We start from the raw sequence: 20,470 nt of genomic DNA, 5'->3' as shown, positions 1-20,470 counted from the left end.
AAAATATGGGGCCTCCCTGATGGCACAGGGGTTAAAGAAAGCATTATCAAGCTATTGCCAGTCACTGCAGCATGAGTTTGGTCCCTGGCCGGGCAGGAGCATCCCATATGGCACAGCAGACTTCTCCTGCCCTGACCGCTGCTCCCCTCAGCAGTGTATTTCAGTAGATCTGCCTGTTCTGCTCCCCACTCTCTCTGGTGAATCCTCTCACCTCCTGCACCTCTGGCTTCCACCCCAGTTTTTGTATGCATAAATAAATAAATAAATCTTCAAAAAAATATTTAAAATATATAACCAAAAGGCAATGATGGATCTTCCTATCCTTTAATGGTTAGTTTCAGGTCTTCCTACTGCTCAGAGAAAACACAAGGATAAATAGTGGCCATTAGAGAATACTAACATTATAGCCTTCGCGTAAGTTTATTTAAAAAAAAAAACAAGAAAAAATCCTTTTATCCCAGTGAAAGCTGCTATTCCCAGCCAATATGAATCCCAGAGTTCTCATAATATTGACTTTGGACAATTTCCTGCTGAAATTGGATAATATCAACAATTAGGGATGTTTGTGGTAGGTATAATCTGGACAGGCTGAATGAATGACCCCTGAGTAATTCAAATATTCTAGCTCTTTACTCAGCAGTTGAACTGAGATTCTTTGTAACTTGGTCTTTTTGGTTCATCAGGGTGTCAGGAACATTTCTAGAGAGGCTGCTCTGAGCCTATGATTACCACTTGTTTCAGGGATCTGGGTTGAGGACAGGCAGAGTCACTAGGCTTACAGGAGAACTAGTAGACCCACCCAGGTATCGTGACTACTGACTGCTGTAGCTACACAGTAGAAGCTAAACAAAGCCTGGTCTGAGCAGAGAAAGGATTAAAGTATCATAATCTTGTGAACTAAAATGGGCAGTAAGAGGAACTAGGTCATCATATTGTAGTACCACTAACCTATTTTATTTTAAATGTTGTATAAGAATTAACACAAATCATCTCCTAGCAAGGAAGAAATCAGTCATGATCTGGTAGAAACCCAATCACACAGGAGGTTGTTCTTTTTCCCAGCCATAGCTACTTGCCAGAAAAAGTGTGGCAAGATGAATCTGGAAGCCTGGTTACACATTAATTTGGCAACTCTGTTACTTTGTTAGATGTATCATAATAAGATGTGCCGTGCGTTGTCAGCAATAGATAAATGCCTCCCGTTTCAGATAGAAAAACACCTAGTGTTGTAAAGTGTTTTGAAGAGATGCAGGTGTGCAGTTTTGTGACTAATCTGATGGCAGAAAAAACGGAGCATGGGGTCAGAGTCAAGTCGATGTTCTACCACTTCCTATTTGGCCAAAGGCAATTAACAATGAGCCTTAAGCCTCAGTTTCCTCACCTGTTTAATGGGGAGAATAATTACATCTGCTCCAAAGGTTGGTGAAGTTAAAAGGCACAATGAATAGAAAGTACTTAGCTCACTGCCTGCTATGTCGTACATGCTCACCAGTGTTTTCATTTTGATGTCTTCCTGTCTGTCATAAAGTGGGGATGAGAAAGAAGTGTGGCTTTTCTATTCTATGCAATTCCACTGGAATTTATCTCTTGTAGGGACTATTGCCTATTTTGGGGAGACAGGTAAGTGCCTAAGGAAATGCACTTGCTTGGATTTTTTTTCTCTCCTTGCATAAACATGAGATATTCCTTCATTCTAGCAAACAATCAGTCCATGAAGCATAGAGATGTGGTGAACTTTCCTGAAAGCTAATCTGGGCCTATTCCCCAGCTCTAGAGAGATTGCCTTGAGTTCAGCATGAAATGGGAAAGTATAAAAAACGTTCTATACCTACCTGAGCACCGGACCCCTTGAGCGATGAGTCCCCACATGAAGTTGGCGCAGTATTCGCACCAATGCGGGCCTCGGAATGTGTGGACCTGTGATCCAGAGAGAAGAAAAATGTCAGAAAATTTAGAGGCAGGTGACTCAGACATGAAACAAATAGCGGAAATCAAGAAACAATGGCTGAGTGGGAGTGGGCATTCCTCAACAGGACTTTTCTTTCCACTGAGTGGGATTTGCAAATAGACCTGAAGAAAATGTACTTTGATCTTCACAAATCCTCCACCAAGCTTCCATTCCCTAGGCCTGAGTCAGAAAGGTATGTGGAGAAACAGTAAGATTACAGGGCCTTGTAGTCAGCTCAGGAATGAGCCTCTCACCCCTCAAAACAAGTCACTATGTGGACAAACCTAAGGTAACCCAGGGCCACAACTAGCATTTAGCTCAGCGAGCTCTGAGAGGCAGAACTCAATTCCACTGTCCTTTTGACAAACAAGCCCCATCTGTGGATCCAGGCAGGTATAAATAAGACATGATTATGGGATAATTAAAAGGTTCCAAAGCTTGCAGCCACTTCCAAAAAAAAATTTTTTTTTTTTTAAAAGCAAGAGTTGGTTGAAAGTGTAGACGGCCAATAAGTTCCAACCGAGTGCCTTCCCCAGAGACAGGCCCATATTTAGCAGGCCGTGCGTGGTCTATGTGTGTGCAAATGGAAAGACCTTTCTGGCTGGCCCAGGTGCCAGTCTTCTTGGTGCCCCCTCAAGTAATTTAACAGATTAAATATCAAGAATAGGATCATCTTACGTCTAATTACTCAGGGACAAGTCCTCCTGTGTTAGGGCATGTATTAAATAAAGCATGATTTAAAGCAAAAGCAAAATAAAACAAAAATATATATTCTCTAGCTTTAATAAGCTTCAAGATGTAGAGTTAGGGGACTCCTTGGAAGCAAATAAAAACCACTTCAGACAGTCTATTTGGGGACTACATTAAAAAGGTTATGAATTTTTACAAAATTGAATGATGAGGCATTATATAGGATTTCTAAAGCTTTAATACTCCATTAATAAATAAAAGATATGCACACATTGTTATTTTTCTAAAAACAGGTTGTATACTACTTATGTTTAACAAAAATATTAGGATGACAAGTATGGTCACAGCTTGGGAAAATGCTCACCAGAGTTCCATTTAAGAGCAAAGAGCACTGTCTAAGATTTGTCTATTATATGTATTTATTCACACCTGCTAGCAACTGAGCATACATAGAGTGCCAGGCAAACAGACCTAGTTCCCTCCTAATAAAACTCACAGACTTATAATGTGGAGAAAGTAAGCAAATCAAAAGGAGCACTGTGACCATGCATAAAATTAAGTTTTAATAGTTTTTTTGTATTCCAGTTTATCATGTGCAAGCTGCCCATTATTCTTTCTGCTTTGAGAACAATAAGAAAGACATTCAGAATTGTTTTTACCAATTCCTTGTTGAGCTGCAAGGAAATGCCACCAGGTTGTGATGAAGCAGTCCTTGTTGGGGGTGGGGCAGAGACCTATCCAGGAAGCACTTGTATACTCATGGGCTCAAATGCCATGATTCATTCTAAGGCCCACTCATATTAAACTTGATACTCAAAGAATTCCTCAGTAAAGTTTCCTATGAAAAGTTGAACATTTTCTAAATTTAGTAATCAAAGGTTTCTTAATATTTTACTAGAAATGTGCTAAAGGGACTGCTGGTTAACTATGACACTAATGTTGATTGTTAATATGCTGCTGAAAGTGCAAGGTCATTAAAAATAAATACGTAGCATAACACTACTGCAAAGGAAAAAAAGAGGCCTGGAAGGGGCTATAAAATAAAAAATATGGCTGTCACCAGGGAGATTGATGAGGGGCCCAATGTCACCCCCAAGTGGTCAGGAAGTCCTCTCTTGGAAGGTGAACTCAAGACACTTGAAGGGGGAACAGGAGCCAGTCCTATTGGGGAGAGGAAGGCAGAGGAATCTATAAAGGTCCTGAAGGAGCAAAAGAACTTGTTCTGACTGGGGAACCAGCAGCCAGGGAAGCCAGAACTCCAGGAGTGAGGTGGCTGGGGGAAAGTGTTGAAGTTAGGAAAGACCTTGAAGGCTCTATTATGAATATGAATTTCATTATAATCTAGGTCTAAAAGGAAGTTCTTGAAGAACTTTAAAAAAGTAGGATGAAGATTAAAAAAAAAAGATATTCACAGGTACTCTGACTACGGTGTTGAAAGTGGGTATGAGTGTTTCAGTAGTGGTAAATATTTAGAAAGTAGCTAGCAGTGTTCTTCTAGTTGAGAAATGACTGAGGCCCAGTGCAGGATGCTGACTGACAGTGAAGATGGGAATTGACAGGTATGAGATATATTTTGGAGACAGAAAATATAGGGCTTGATAATAAAATAAATGTCAAGTCTTTGAGGGAAGCAGAACCAGGAATGACTCCTAGATGCCAGTTTTAGAAATCAAGTTGATGTTGATGCCATTTGCTGACATAGAAAAGACACTCGTTTTTAGAGAAGTCCAAGAATTAATATTTCCCCAAATTAGACAGTTATGTAGACAAGTGACAAATTAATAAAATTTAATAAGATAAAAAGAACTCAGCTTTGTACGGCTTAAGGTTAAATGCTGCTAAGAGTCCAAGTGTTCATGTCAAACAGGAATTCACAAGTAATTCAATAGATTAGAGGGGTGGGGTTGGGGTGTACATTTGGTCATCTCATACATAAATGGTATTTACAATTGTGGGTGTGGATAAAATCTATGAGTGATAGTGAGTAGAAAATAAAGAGAATAGAGACCAATTCTGAACAATCTCCAACATTTAGAGAGAACCAAGAGAGAAAAAAAATTCAGCAGCCTAGCCTAATAAGAAGTCTTATTTTAGGGAAGGAATGGACAAACACTGAATGCTGCGCATTGGAAGACCATGGAACTCATTAGCATTATTGACAAGAGCAAGCTCTTTGGATTAGCAAGGGCAGGTAATACTCAAGGAACTGAAGGAATAAATGGGAATGAATGGAAGTAGAGAACCGTGTAGGCAGCTTCATTAGGAAATCCCATTCCGTTGTGCATAGCAGAGAAAGAAGGTAGCTCAGGGGAGATAAGGAATCAAGGGAAGAATTTTGTTTTAAATATGAAAGATAGTAGGGCATGTTGAATTGTCAGTGGGATTGTTGTAATACATGAAAGAGACTGGCAATGCAGAAGAGAGAGAAGTAAGAAAGTGATGACATTGAGAAGCTGGCAGATGATGGGGTTTAGAGTATATATTCAAAAAATAAACTAGTTGAGATTTTTCCAGAAGTAGTAAAAGGCAGAAAAGAAAAGCTAAATGAATCTCAAAAAAGATAAATAAAAAATAATCTATGTTATTTAGGTTATAGTAAAACTGCAGAATCCCAGAAGATAAGCAAAACCCTAAAAACCAGGTTACCTCCAAAAGAACAATTAGGGCAAAAGCAGACTTCTCAGAGAAGGAAACTAGTACATGATGGATAAATTCATCAAAATTCTCAGAGAAAATTACTGCCAACCTGACTTCTATTACCAGCTAGTAAACATTCAAGAGTAAGAGTGAAGATCTTTCAAACAAATGGTAAGAGTTTCCACTTACAGATCCTCACTCCAAGAAATAGGAAGGGATATTATACTTTTGCACGAAGCAAAATGAACCTAGTGGGTTAGGACAGGATTCTAGAAACTATGGTGAGAGTGAAATTAGGAAACATGGGTCACTCTAGTCAAGCCCTGCATGTAAATAACAATAGCAACAAGAGATGACTAATTTCAGGGAACTCAAAAACAGGGTAAAAAATGACATAGAAGAATAGAGAGGCTTAAAAGCATTATAAAGCATCCTAAGGTACTTATAATTAGGGGGAGGTAAATAAAGTAATTAACTGAAGAAAATTTTAAGTCAATTTTGCATGTATTATTGTGTTCAGTGTACACAGAGTGGAATGGAATTCATAAACTTAAAAAATGCGTAAGAGAAATAAAGATTTGATCAAGTCAAATAAAAAGTAGAAAAGGAGAAAAACAAGACAATAAAAACCCATTGTAAAGAGGGAAAAAGAATAAACATCCTTTTATATTTCTAATTATAGATAAACACATGACTAGCTCATCAAAGAAAAGACAGTTTTCAGGTATTTTAAAAACTTTTGCAAGAAAAATTTAAACATAATGTGATAGAAATTGCTGAAATTAAAAGTACAGGAAAAAGATATAGCCAGTAAGTGCTAGCCAACAGATATCCAAAATAGATGTATTGATATTGGGCCTCCCCTGATGGTGCAGCAGTTGAGCGCTGGGCTGCAAACGTGGCACACGGACCTTTCCTGCCGCGTCTGCTGCTCCCCTCAGCAGTGTATTTCATCTATCTGCCTGTTCTGTTCCCCGCTCTGGCTCTGGTGAATTCTCTCACCCTCCCACACTTCTGACTGTACCCAGTGTTTATATAAATAAATAAATATTTTTTTGAAAAAAAAGATGTACTGATATAAAATGTCTTCATTATTGGTAATAATGAGTCATTATATAATAATTAGGGATTTAATTTTACCATAAAGAAATAAGAATTCTGAGCTTAATATGTACATGATAACATGGTCTTAAAAATACAAAGCAAAAATGGAAAGTTGTAAGGAAAAATGAACAAATCTATAATAACAAATATTTTAATGTCTATTCATAGGAACTAATAGATCAAATATATATTATTATATATATTTAATGTGCTGAATATAAAAGATCTCTCATACCAAGAAATTTAAAGAGTACAAACTCTTTAAAAAAAATGGAACATTTACACAATCTGACCATAGATCAAACTTCAACATATAAAAAGGAATCAATACTATAGAGATCATATTCTGACTACAAAGCAATAACATTAAAAATAAATAACAGTCAAGTCCCAGAATGTTTGGAAATTTAAAATTATGTTTTAAATACAGCTAAGAAGAAATCTTGGTAATTTTTTTAGAAAGACAAAACATTTAGGATTGAAAAAGAAAATTCTTTGTGGGACACAGAAACTTTAAATTCATATATTAGAAAATGAAGTTGAAAATGAATAAACTAATCATACTATTTAGGAAGCAAGACCAACAGTGGAGTAAAAGAAAAAAATAGTAAAGATTATAGCAGAATATAATAAGAGAGAAAAGAGAAATATAAAAAAAGGATTAAAAAAATGAAAGGCACTTTTAAAAAAATCTAAAAAGATTGGTCAATAAAGAAGGCACAAACAGAAGAATGGACATTAATAAGATACAATAACAATACAGAAGACTACATATATGTAATACAGAGTACATATATGCACATATATTACATATACATACATGTAATACAGAGTACATGGAAGGGATAATTTTCTTAAAAAATATGAATTATCAAAAATGAATCTAAGTAATATATAAAACCTAAATTTAATTATAACTGTTAAATAATTACTGAGTCTGCACTAAAACATCTACCCTCAAATTACTGATAACAAATGATTGTATTAAGTTTCATCAAATCTTAAAGAAACAAATCATCTCTAGCCAATATAAACTATCCCAGAGGGGGAAACAAAAAAGAAAAGCTCACAATTTGCTTTATAAAGCAAATATAATCTTGATCAAAAACAATACAAATAAGACCAGTACAAGAAAATAAATTTATAGGTTAATTTCAATTAGGAACATAAATATAAAAATCCTTAGAAAAATTCTTCCAATGTAACATTATATTTTAAAAATGTCATGACCAAGAAGGGTTTATTTCAGGGCTCTGAAGTGGGTAACGTATTACCAGAACGCACCGCATAACAAAACAAAAGCAAAAGCCACATAAACATTTCAAAAATTGGAGTATCAACGATCAAAATTCAACATTCATTAATAATAATACTGTGTAGCATACAAGGAGTAGAGAGAACACTCCTAAAAATAGTTGGTTAAAGGCATCTAGAAATATACATGCTAAACATATTTAAAGATGAAACATTAGAATAATTTCCTCTGAAGTCAGAATAATGTTAAGACTGCCTGCTATCAATGCTTCTCTTGAGAAATAAGAGTAGCTGCAGTGTTTACTACACAGTGATGAAATAGAAACTGGCCTACTGAATGTTTCAGGAAATACAGGATATGCAGATGACAGAATTTCTAAAATTTCACTTTTTTGGCCAGTATCTTAAAAAGTAAATAAGCATGCAATTGCATTTAGTGCTTAGTAGCCTTGCCCATGTTTATTAGCATCCTTTCCCATCAATGTATCCTCACTGTTCTCAATCGCATATCTCCAGCCCAACAAATGCAGGCAGATAACAGTGACTAGCAAATAGCTCTGAAAGTCCCCACAAACACACATTCCCACAGAAATAAAGAAAAATGGGGACAGACAGGAAGATAAAGTTAGTTAAACATTATTTTAGGCCCACTGCCTAATTTCCTCTTTGTGATGGGCCACTGTTTATCTTCAGGGCCGATATATTCAATTTTCTTCTGGGTCCACAGAGAAATTCTCCAGATAGTAGGCTATATGTATATGCCCAGGTAATCTTTTATTTAGGGATGAGTTGGTCTACTCTCCCAATGTAATACCACATATCTTGAAAAGTCCCTGATCAGCTTTTTCCATTCTCTGAAGTTTATTGATTTTCAAGAGTATCTTTTCAGTAAAGCAACATTTTAAAATCTTTAGAGCAGTAACTAAAATACCCTAGACAGGAAGAAAATACCCCAGACAGGAAGAATGTCTGTCCAAGACTATTATAGTGGGCCTGGTCTGCCTGGAATTCAAAAACCACACCAAAAAGAAAAAGATGATATTACAGGAGATAAGGTACGTTTGACAAATAGCCCAGGAATGGCCACTTAGCAAAAACAAGAGCAAGAAGCCTTGTCCAGAAAAATCTCAAGCGTTTAGCGACTATCCCCCGACTTAGCTGTTTCTAAATGAGCAGGATGTTATTTGTCTCACATCTGCTGAATCTGGAAGGCGGTATTCCCTGGTGGTTTTATAACAAGTATGTTTTGAGGGGTGAATGCAGACACCGCCCAAGTATATAATCAGCTCAGCCCGGGTTCTAGACTGTAAGAAACAGAAAGTGGTATTTATAATGTGCTATGGCTGAGAGATCTTGCTTTTTCTATCATTACACATCAGGCTTTCTCAACCCTGGCACTATTAACATTTTGAGCTGGATAAGTCTGTGCATTGTGGGATGTTTAACAGCATCCTTGGCCTCATTAGATCCAGTAGCACTCTCCTCCCCAGTGGGAACACCCACAAACGTCTCCGCAAGTTTTTAAATGCCACCCGTGGAAGGGTGGCAGCGGAGGCCGGGGTACACAATCCACACACAATCCACTGGTATGGACTAAAATGGCATCACTTTAGTTAACATTTACATTAAATATGGGAACTTGATTCTTTTGCTTTGATTTGAAAATAACTTTTGGGGTCAAAGGTAGCTCCTTTATGTATATAGAAGAGGGGACTGGAGGTGGCAAAAGTCACATCTAGCTACAACTTGCTGGGCCTTTAAGGGGATCATGGAATCCAGCTGTTGCCCAGAGTCAACTCAAGGGGTAGAGAGAGGCCAGCTTGTCTACAGGAACACAGATGGTCAGCAGCGAGGTGAAAGGCTTGGTCTTCTAACCTCAGCTAAGGGTTTTTCCTACAATCTACAGCATTTCCCATAATCTTATGACATTGAAGTTGTGTGAGCAATTAGGTTAAACTTTGGACTTTTCCCTCCTGCAGGATCAGATGAAATACTGACCTTGAAGTGAACCTTTTCAGATGGAATTAAAAACAGCCCAGGGGCATCACTCAGTCTGGACACAGACAGGGTTTTCCTGAGAGGCCTTTCGGCAGATGTTGCAGGAGAACCAGGCTTTAGCCATAGAGCGGCTCACCCTCAGTTTTGTCTCTTCAGCAAGCTGTACATTTCAAACAGGATTTAATATCAAAAACACCGATTGCCACAGAGCTTTTTGGGACCCTGGCCATTGCATAAAGTGACATATTCTCTAGCTAGCTTACTTCCTTTCAGGTTTATAAGCCATCAGCATCAACATTCTTTTGATACTTCTCTGTTCAAAAATGCCAGGGGGCCCAATATCTACTACAAGATTTCTCAGCCTGGGCACTGCTGACAGTGACCAATCACTCTGCGGTGGGGCCTGCCCGGGCGCTGGCAGATGTCAGCAGCAGCCCTGGCCACTATTAGGTTACCTTGGCATCTCCCAGTCACGAGAATCAAAAATGTCTCCAGACAATGTGAAATGTCCGCTGGGAAGCAAAACCACTCTGGCTGAGAACCAGTCAGTGGAGGAAGAGTTGACAATCTTATGTCCCCACTGTGTTTCTAGTACCTGGCAGTGCCTGGCAGGTAGTCGGTCTCAGCCCATATTCGCTGCATAAAAGAATGAATGTCTAATAGCTTCCTCTTTGGTTAGAACTTTGAAAAATACCCAACTAATATGTACAGTCATCACTGGTGCTTTGTCCCCCTCCCCACCAAACATAAAAGGCATGTTTCTCTGATTTCAAAGGCCAGAATCAGCCATTTAGTCATAGAATAGTCTCTTTGAGTCATGTGTTCTTTGGAATAAAACAAGTTAAATATAAATTAATAACAGTGAAACACTTGATATCGGGGCAGATGATTTACATTTGTGAAACCGCTAGGCCATGCCCCTTCCCTGGTGTGTGGCCACAGCAATATGCCCCTGTAGGCTTTGTAGTGAATGCCTGTTCTTTTCACCCAGCTCTGCTGGTTTTTAAAGGATCCCAATGATAGTGTCCCAATATTTACATAAGCACATGCCAAGGAGATAAAAGTTTTCAGTCAGATGCTGGCGGCAGAGAAGGCATCACCCATGTAAGAAGTTGGAGCTTTTGTCAGAGACCAACCACATTTACTTCCAATTTTGCTGAGGGCTATTCCTGGCTGCAATATGGCACAACAGCTACAGGCACACATTATAAAAGCTGACCAGAAGAATAAAGACTCTTACTTATGCACAGACAGATGACAGCACTAACTTGTGCTTAGGGTTGCAGAAATAAATATTAGTAATAGTATCTAGCCTCTGAGAAACTTCACAATTTACATCAAACAGAACTCAGTGGAAAGAGAATAACCTTTGATGTGAAAATTCCAGGGGAATTCTTTAAAACCAGAAGAAAGGAATTAGAGCAGACATCTCCAGGCTGTCCTAGAGAATTCCTTTTCTCACATGTAACCTGGACACTGTTCAGCCCCCAGGCGTCCTGCCATCTATAGGCTTACGGGAATGAGCTCCATGGCCTGAGTTACCCAAGCAGGGCAGGCACTTTGGCCCAAGTGAGCTGTTCAACTTTTCTATGGAAAATTGGAATTGGGACTTTGTGGCTGGTTTTGTAACATATAAACCAGGGAGTTATCATTAGCCATTATTGGCAGGCCATATGGCCCAGGATGGGAGAGAACAATGAGCCTACCACCCAGAGAACAATAAAGGGCAATAAAGTGGCAGGGAAGGAGGGAGGGAGGGAGAGAGGTGAGGAAGAGAAGGGAAACTGGGCCCAGGTGTACATGGAGTTTCCTCTTCTTCTCCTGCCTGTGTTCTGAGCGGTCCCTGGGGTTCTGAGATCTTCCTGTCTAACAGCCTCTTATGTACTCAAGACAATTCCAGGGATTCTATCACTTGAAAATAAAGAGTTTCTAATAATTTTAATACTGGAACTAGGCTATAGAGGAGGTAATCAAAAAGACGTCTTCATTGGGAACCCTATTTTCTTCCTAAAGTTCAGTATCTCCAAACCTATTTATTCTGGCCTCACACTAAATCCCTCATTGTTTATAGTAGAGGCAAAGAATTGTGCCTTTTCTTTGAGCTGTTTCTTCCAGATTGGTTTCTGCCAAAACAGCCCTTTCTGTTTATTCAACAGAAGAAACAAAATAAAACCCACAGCCATTTCTGGAGTCGATTCTTCCCTGTGCCAAAGTTCAGGTGTGACAGTCATTGCTGCTGTTCCTGGGTCACAGAAGTGGGACAAGGTGGGTGGGACAGGGCGATGGGCCACTGCAAGTCTGCTGGGATGTGAGATAGGCTAAATGCAAGGGATGAAGTTTTAATATATTTTTCGAGGTCAAGGAGGATGATGAGAAAAGGGGTTGGTTTGCAGGTAGGAAGCAAAAAACTCTTGTTCCAAAGCAAATGACAACTACCCTGATAAGAATGCAAACATCAAATGATAGGCATAGACCTATCATAAACCACAGATGAGCCACAAACTGTGAAGTGATGTGTCACCACTTCCTGGACAGGTGTCCCAAAAGGGACATCAGGACACTCTCAGCCTCCTGAACTTCTGGTTCTGACCCTCATGTTTTTATGGGGTGTGAAAGCATGTTTAGAAGGAGCTGGCGGCAAAGACACATGTATGTGCATGTGTACTCCATGCACAAGTGCAAGAAGCCACAAATGGGACACATTATGAGGTGGGAAGTAAGGAGAGAGATGATCTTAGGTGGACAGGGCATGGAACACCTGCTACTCATGCTTGCAGCCATTGTTATATATGACAGCCTGCATGGGGCTAGGTCCTGCTCTAGACACTGGGGTTTCTGCAGTGATGTGAATTGGGTGTCTCTCTCCCCATGGTCTCTCCCTCACACCCTAGTCTCTCCTGCCTCATTCTGACTCTATGTCTTCACTCCTGTCTTTTGCTGTGCCTAGAATGAGTTTTCATTTCTCTTTAAATCACATCTAGTTAGTGAAGTGAGGCTAGAAATGAATGCAGGCAGACAATCACAATGAGAGACAAAAAGGTGAATAATAAGATAATAATAGTTGCTAACATTAAATGAACACTTCTAAGAGCCAGAGATCATAGGTGGTTTACATATATTCTTTTTTTTTCTTTTTTTTTTTTTTAAATAGAGGCATGTTTTATTTATTTATTTATTTGTTTGTTTGTTCGTTTGTTTTGTTTATACATGCACTGGGTACAGTCAGAAGCGCGGGAGGGTGAGAGAATTCACCAGAGCCAGAGCAGGGAGCAGAGCAGGCAGAAGGACCGAAGTACACTGCTGAGGGGAGCAGTGGGCGGCAGGAGAGGTCTGCGCGCCATGTGGGACCCTCCTCTGGTGGCCGGGAGCAGCCGGGAATCGAACCGGCGCTGCAGAGGCGGCGGGCAGCTTCGCAACCCAGCGCTCAACCGCTGCGCCACCAGGGAGGCCCTACATATATTCTTTAAACCTTAAAATAGTTCCATTTTGGGCCTCCCCTGGTGACACAGTGGTTGAGCGCTGGGCTGCCAAGCTGCCTGCAGCCTGTGCAGTGCCAGTTCGATCCCAGGCCACCGGAGGAGGGTCCCACATGGCGCGCAGACCTCTCCTGCCGCCCACTGCTTCCCTCAGCAGTGTATTTCATCAGTCTGCCTGTGCTGTTCCCCGCTCTGGCTCTGATGAATTCTCTCACCCTCCCGCGCTTCTGACTGTACCCAGTGCTTGTATAAATAAATAAATAAATCTAAAAAAAGTTCCATTTTGAAGATGAAGAAATTGAGGCTGGGCTATATAGTTAAGTTCTTTGCCAAAGATCACATCAGAGTGCCAACCTGGCCACGGCTCCTTCATCCCCACACTGCCTGGGGAAGGTAGGACAGCTAAGCAGGTTGTAGGGCCTCTGGGGTTAACTGGCTTGATGGTTTTTAGAGCTCAGGTACAAGGTGTTATTCAGACCATGGAAGAGAGCTATTCCATTTATAGGAAAGAGCCTCTCCAAGTCAATTGAACAGAGGTGCAGATGTAAAATAACAACAAATCATGTTAAATAACACAGTGGTTTTTCCACATGTAAGAAAGGATTCTGTTAATTTCATCATCCCTTCAACAAATACCTCTTAGAGCCTAGTATGTGCAAGTAATCCCAAAGAATTTAGCATTTAAATTAGCAACAGTTACATCTGCATATAGCATTGAAAAGTACATAATTATTAAATGAAATAAAGGGCAATTTCAAAATTGGAATCCAAAAGCTTGTGTTTTGTGGCTTTTCCTAAGAATGCTTTGTTGGAAAGCAGGGACAGGAGGTATGCACTCAGAAACAGTGACTGTAAGAATGGAATTCCTAATTTATGTAGTGTTGAGAGTTTCTATTCATTTCTCTTGGTGAAATTCCTGGAAAGAGCAGGCTAGGGCTTTTATCTGGGGTTGGGGGGATAGTCTTGACTGGGGCCAAGAAATCTTTGTTATCAAATGAAGCATCAATCTGCTGGCAGGTTGTAGTCTCTGGTGTGCCCTCCAGGTGAGTGTTCAGATGGGGCTGAGTGAAGCTTATTTGCTGAAAAGCATGAAAATGTGACTATTCCTTCTTGTTGAACACTTATATACACTACATCCTCAAATAAAAATATAAATCAAGAAGTTTCAGAAGAAAACCTAGTAGACATCAACATAAACAAAAAGTGTGAAATCAAGACAAAATTACACTAATTCTAAGCAGCAGGGAACCCTTCACTAGAGTGACCTTTCTTCTATTTCAGTGCTGAGTTGTTAAACACTCTGTTGCAGACCTACTTTTAGAATATTCTTCCAAAGACCATGCAAAGTTTCCAGTGAGCATTGGTGAGGGGTGGGAGGGGCAAGCAATGACAGAGGGAACCACCCTCCCCCAACACTCATTCTTAAGGGCAGTGGCACGAACAGTACCATTGAAAACCACAGTTGAGTGATACGGCTACTCAAGGGCCTGGTAAGTCTCAAAGATGTCTGTTCTGAACATGGAAGAGGTTCGTCCCTGTCTGACTGTGTACTCCTCTTCAACAGCCTGTCTGTTCTCTGACTCTAAGATTAAAAAGACTGAAATTGGTGTTTGGAAGTCTCAATCAATTAAATGTGCTTGTGAGTTTTTCATACAAGCTCAGACACAGCATATATAGAGAGAAGCTATCTATGAAAAGTCCTACCTTGGTAGGGCATAATTCCAATTGTATCTTAAACCCCAAGGAGTTGAAATTTTCAAGAGGAAGGAAAAGAATTTGCAAGTCCAAAAAGAGCTACCCTCCCATTCATGATAGAGCAACCACAGGATGCAAAGAATCAGGGATTTCTGCCAAAAGTTAGAAAGCACTTTCTTAAGGGAAAAAAAAAAGGTGAAGAGAGAAAACAGCAAAGAGAAAAAAGTCTAAAGGCCTTTTATGCTCTAAATTAGCCCTCTGGCTCTATCAAGAGCTTGTGAGAACCTCTATAACATAATTCTTCACCCTAAGGCTAAATGTGGAGGACTGAATAATTCCATTCCTCAGTTCAATTATAGTATGAGAAAGCCTGGGGCCACTGACTTTCTAAAAACAGAAGCAGGGAAAACAGACCAAACTATCAGGACTGTATAGTTAATAGACACACATTTGTCCTTAGGGATTGGAAAGCAACAGGATAAAGAGCTCCCTGGTTACCTGTGACAAAGGGACTATCGCTTCCCAACAGTCACGTGGGTTGTTGACCATAAAGGGAAAGTCTGTTAGACGTTCCTTGAAACCACAGATTGGCTATTTGATCCCTTTTCATGTGGGCTATTTTTAAGAATTGGAGCTACTGTTTTGGATTACTAACAGAACTTTTTAGATTCATTCTTGTATATATAAGAGAACAATTAATTCTTAACTTTTATATTAACCAATGTAGTAACTGCCTCTCCCATCAAAAAAACCTAATTTGCCTTTCTTTGAATAAATCCTGCCTGAATAAAATAATGGGAAAAAAATTAACAGCATGTAGTCAAATTTATAAGTGAATGAATATTACAATGATACACACTGTGGATATATTTTAAGGCCTTATGCAGTATTAATTTTCTACTTGTCCATGGTTATGTCAAAAACTACAGTGTGTGATTCTCTTCAAAGGGTACCAAAGATTATGAATACTTTGGTTCAGATTTGTCAAATTAACAGTAAAACAACAAATTTAAAAAAAAAGGAATTTGGTGTCCTCTTTTATTCTTCCTGGATCCTACATCTCCACTCTCTCTTAGTTCCCAATTATCATCCATTTTCTGGGGTGAAAGCTCCACCTCTGACCAGTGACGCCTACACTGAACAGTATCTCACACAAAAGGTTCCAGAATCTCCTCCCAGTCCTTCTTACGACACCTGAGGGCAAAGGAAATAGGCCGTCCTGACCCGACAGAGCCAGACTGAAGATGGCCATATTTCCAGGTTATAAATGCACATGGGAAAACTCCCTTCGCTCCCACCAACTTTCTATACTTTCATTTGCCCTCGTGGGCAGGATCAGGCTGCCAGGGAGCTCCCTGCACCCAGCACAGCAACAAAAGCTACTGTCTGGTGTCTCCTGTCATCGTTTGCCTTCACAGCTGTCCACACATAAACCAAAGACACTAGCGTCACTGAAAACAAAAGACAGAATACAACATGTGAAATGGGCAGCTGTTTTCACCCGCTCAGAGATGGTGATATTCTTTTACTGCTGCTCTGAGAGGAAAATTACTGCTCAGCACTTACCAGAAGGCCTCTAAATGTCACAGACCGGGCATGCTCTGCTTTTCTTTCATTGACCAGGGGAATATGAAAAGGAAATGGACCCAATTGTCCAGAACGGAGTTAGCATACATATAGGGTGTTTCTAGGCATCAGCATCAAGCAGACTGCTTTCAGAGGTCTCCAGTTTCATTTGGTACAAAGTGAGTGGCTCCACATGAGGAGCTGAGGAATGTAGCGTCTCATGACTTTCCAGAGACCAGATGGAAACCATACCCTGCACCCCTCCACCTGCCCTTTCTCACAGAAGGAGGAACGCAGGGGCTCGCTTACCTTAAAGTTGTGTGTCTTCTCATAGTTGAAGTGGTTGTCGTTGTGTGTGAGGGCAGCCCTTCGGACCAGGGAGGAGATCTGTGAACAGGCAAAGAGTTTGAGAGGGGGCCAAAGAAAGGCGCCTTTCAGTCCCACCTTCACCCTGAAGGCCACGGCCAGCAGCTCCTGGCGCTTCCTGCCTTGCTTAGACTTCCGAACCACAGCACACTTTTTCTCATTTTCTAGCCACAGTTCCCGGGAGAACATGGTGCCCGACCCCCAGATCTATTTTCCCCTGCAGAGCCTTGTAAGCTCAGCACGCTGTCAGGGTTTTCAAACCGCGGCTAATGTTAGACAGCAGATTTGAGGCAGCTGCGTCCTGTCTGCCAAGGCCTGGGGCATGTGACCTGGAAGGGCCGGTTGGAGTGATGGAGGGGGCTCTGTATCTGAATAAGGATGAGTCTGTTTTGTGCTATTTCTTAAGGCCGACGTGTGCCTGGAACAATAGCACACATTCATGGGCATAGTCACCCACAGAAGCTGCGTCCAGTCAGCCGTGGAGGGGCCGATGGAGGTGGGGGGGGGGGCTGGCGGCTTTATTCCTCCTGCCATAGTACATTGCAAAGGAGAAACCTCACCAATATCAGACACACACCACACACACACACACACACACACACACACACACACACACACCCCTTCCCACTCCAAGCTCTGCTGTTCAAAGCTTGAGGCTGCATCCAATTATTCTAGGACTCTAAACCCCATCCTGGGCTAAACCTTTAAATTCTGATGATTGTTTAATCTTATAGGGATAAAGCCTCCATCTCTCCCTCTCTCTCTTTTTAAATCTGCCCTACTACCTGAAAGCTTTTTTTCACTCTTATCCATGCATTAAATGACAACAGTCTGAGTGCTGAATGGGGCATGGAGGAAGAGTACTTTAGCTCTGAGTTCTATGAAGTTTGAAATAAGAGGCAGGTTGTCTTCCTCCAGCATAACCCCAGTTTCTCTTCTCTTTCCCAAACACAACCCCCAGTATGCACAGACAATATTCCATAACTAAGACTGTAGTTTTAGTTGTTTACTTTTTAAAAGATACAACTTTAATATTCTAATGTTAGGTCCAAGCTTGCCCTTAAAAACTTACAAGGGACTATGGTTTTTGGTCCCCAGTTTCCCCATTAAAAGTGAGGCAATCACTCTGTTTTGGCGTTGATAAAACTTACTAATGCCAGGCAGCAAAATCAATGTTTTGGGAACTGAAAGCAAGAAGAACACAGATGACTCGACCATTATGAAGGTGGTGGTGCAAGAGTCTAATCCTGTCTTCTTCTGAGACAGGGTCCTGTGTTCCTGCCCCTCCAGAAATGCCATGGAGAGAAACAAAAGACCAATTTGCACCTGGTGTAATTCTTTATTCCTAACAACCCCCACCATTCCAACTTGGTTCAGAAGTACATCCTCCCAGTCCACCCTCTTGTTACATTCAGTAATACTAGCAGTCAAATGTTATATTGAGTTAATGAATGAACACAATAACTTAGGCTGTGGGATGATAAATAATCCCTGGTATGAAGTGCACTTAATCTTCAGCTCATGTGTTTGAGGACCAAGACTCTTATCCTAATTTTTTCACTGAAGAGTTTCAGGCACTGAGGTGAAATTGTCTAAAAATTTATAGCTGGCTTAAGTAACAGAAGCAGGAGCAGATCCTAAAACATAGATGTCCAGCACCTCTGCTTCCAAACTCCATGTCCTGGTACCATAAAAGGTGCTGCAGTGTCATATCCTCCATGTGTCCGACCCTCCACAAACCCCATAAACCTTTTCTCTGTATCCCTTAATATACACCAGCTTCATCAACATTTTTACTTATGTTTATATTTGAAACTAAAGTTCCACCTTCTCAAAAAGATATCTTCACACTCCCCATGGGAGCAAACGCTCTCCTCTGAAACCCCACAGCACTTTCCTCACATATTTTTATTACACTTATCACTTCCTACCTTGTATTGGAGTGACTGATGATAGACCTTCTATCCCTGCATAGTGACACACTGGGCATGCTCTCTGTCTACTTTGCTTGTTTCCCCTACTACAGTGTCTAATAAGATTCCTTGTCCTAGAAGGTACTGAATAAATTTGTCAGCGAGTCATAGTTGTGAAGGGAGGTGTGCAGAGGTAGCTGCCTGGGGTGGGGTGTATCCCCATCCTATGATCACCCATCACCATGCTTTAGCTTCCAAGGACCTGAACCTCTGCAGTCTGCCCTCCTGAGGGATCCTATCACACTCCTTCTCCTGCCTGATTCTAAAGGACAACTGCCAAGCACAAGGACCTATTGAAGGTTTGCTGTACCTTCGAAAGGCTTCTAATCATTAGCCTAAAGACAAAAAGACTGTACTGAGGAATAAGGGTTCCTTCCTATACCTTTACTGGTAGCAAAACAATAGAGCCCCTCTGGTGGTGAGCCATTGTGTATATCAATGGACTCTGAATTTGGTTGATTACACAGATATAAGGTTTTAGAATAGAATACAGTAACTCCTTCAATGAAAAGCGGGTAAAGGGGATCCTCTTTTCCTCCCTGTATACGGGTAATTGAACACAAGGGGATTTAATATTTTCTCTTGTGTCTGTGCCTTTTCTTGTAACAAGCAATTTTTGTTTCTCTTTGTGACAATGATTCCTTTTTTACATATTAATTCAGTAGAATTTACCCACACACAAGATACATTCAGATGTGTGCAGCAACTACACACTGTTCACTTAAGTTGCATCTTTACAGGGAACCAGCAGTGCTGGCATTTGAACGAGCATTATTGTGGGTAGTGTGGATAACCCCAGATCACCCTCTTATTAAAAAAAAAAAAAATTACAAAAACCTCTTGGTCAAAAACCTCCCTCTTAAATAACCCAACTATACAGAGATTGTCTTTATCCAAACTCCTCCAGGACAGCGTCTTTTTCTTTTATATTCCCCACAATGTCTAATACATATTCTCTATACACCGTGGACATTTAATACTTTGGCAAAACAAAATTTTCATCTGACCTATTTTTATCTACACATTCATTAGATGAAGGACATTTCTCTACATGTTCATTTAAATCAGGTACCTTAGAACTACTGGCATTTGAGGCCAGATAATTATTTGTTGTGAGAACCAATCTTGTATCATATAGAATGTTTTAGAAGCAATCTTGCCTCTACTCACTACATGCCAATAGAATCCCCCAACTGTGATAATAAAAAATCTTGCCAGATGTTGTCAGGTATCCCCTAGGAAGTAAAACTGCGTTCAGTTGAGCCCCTGGTCAGATTAATAACAAATATTTACAGCCCCTAGGAAGTAAAATTGCCTTCAGTTGAGCCCCTGGTCAGATTAATAACCAATATTTACAGCATGCTTACCATGTGCCAGCTGTACAGGCACTCTGCAGCTATTAACTCATTTAAGATCTATAATGGGTTCCATGAAGTAGGTAGTTATAAAGCTTCCCATTTCATCAATGAGGAAATGGGAACCAAAATAATTTGTCCAAGGTCAAGTAGCTGGAAAGTAGTGGAACTGACATTAGAACCCAGGCACAATTCGTCTATGCCTTTATTTCTTTCTCAGAAACAAGTTTCTTTGTTTTATTACTATGTAAAATACACACACATAAAATTTACCATTCTAACTATTTTAAAGCGTACAATTCAGTAATTTAGTGTTTTGAATTGACAGTGCTCTGCAGCCACCACTACTATATTGTTCCAGAACAATTCTATCATCCCAAATAATACTCTATACCCATTAAGGTGTCA

General features: G+C 40.3%; 1 protein-coding gene across 8 annotated transcripts in view; it reads right to left on the bottom strand.

Moving 5' to 3' along the window:
* The window catches only part of CHN2 (chimerin 2), a gene marked incomplete at both ends in the record, with an annotated part of 253,890 nt that overhangs the window by 11,693 nt on the left and 221,727 nt on the right, over window positions 1-20,470 (bottom strand). For 4 of the 8 annotated variants that reach the window (XM_084229861.1, XM_084229863.1, XM_084229862.1 and 1 more), the window contains 2 exons: window positions 1,833-1,917; window positions 16,678-16,923. In XM_084229861.1, the coding sequence (XP_084085987.1) occupies window positions 1,833-1,917; window positions 16,678-16,923 (331 nt within the window). Of the gene's footprint in view, window positions 1-1,832; window positions 1,918-16,677; window positions 16,924-20,470 lie in introns of those variants that run through there. The other 4 variants (XM_084229858.1, XM_084229859.1, XM_084229860.1 and 1 more) reach the window with 2 other exon arrangements.

This window comes from Talpa europaea (assembly GCF_964194135.1).
Source record: "Talpa europaea genome assembly, chromosome: 3".
Lineage (NCBI taxonomy): Eukaryota > Metazoa > Chordata > Mammalia > Eulipotyphla > Talpidae > Talpa > Talpa europaea.
The sequence above is the reverse complement of the archived record's forward strand: the minus strand, read 5'-3'. Positions and strand labels throughout refer to the sequence as shown.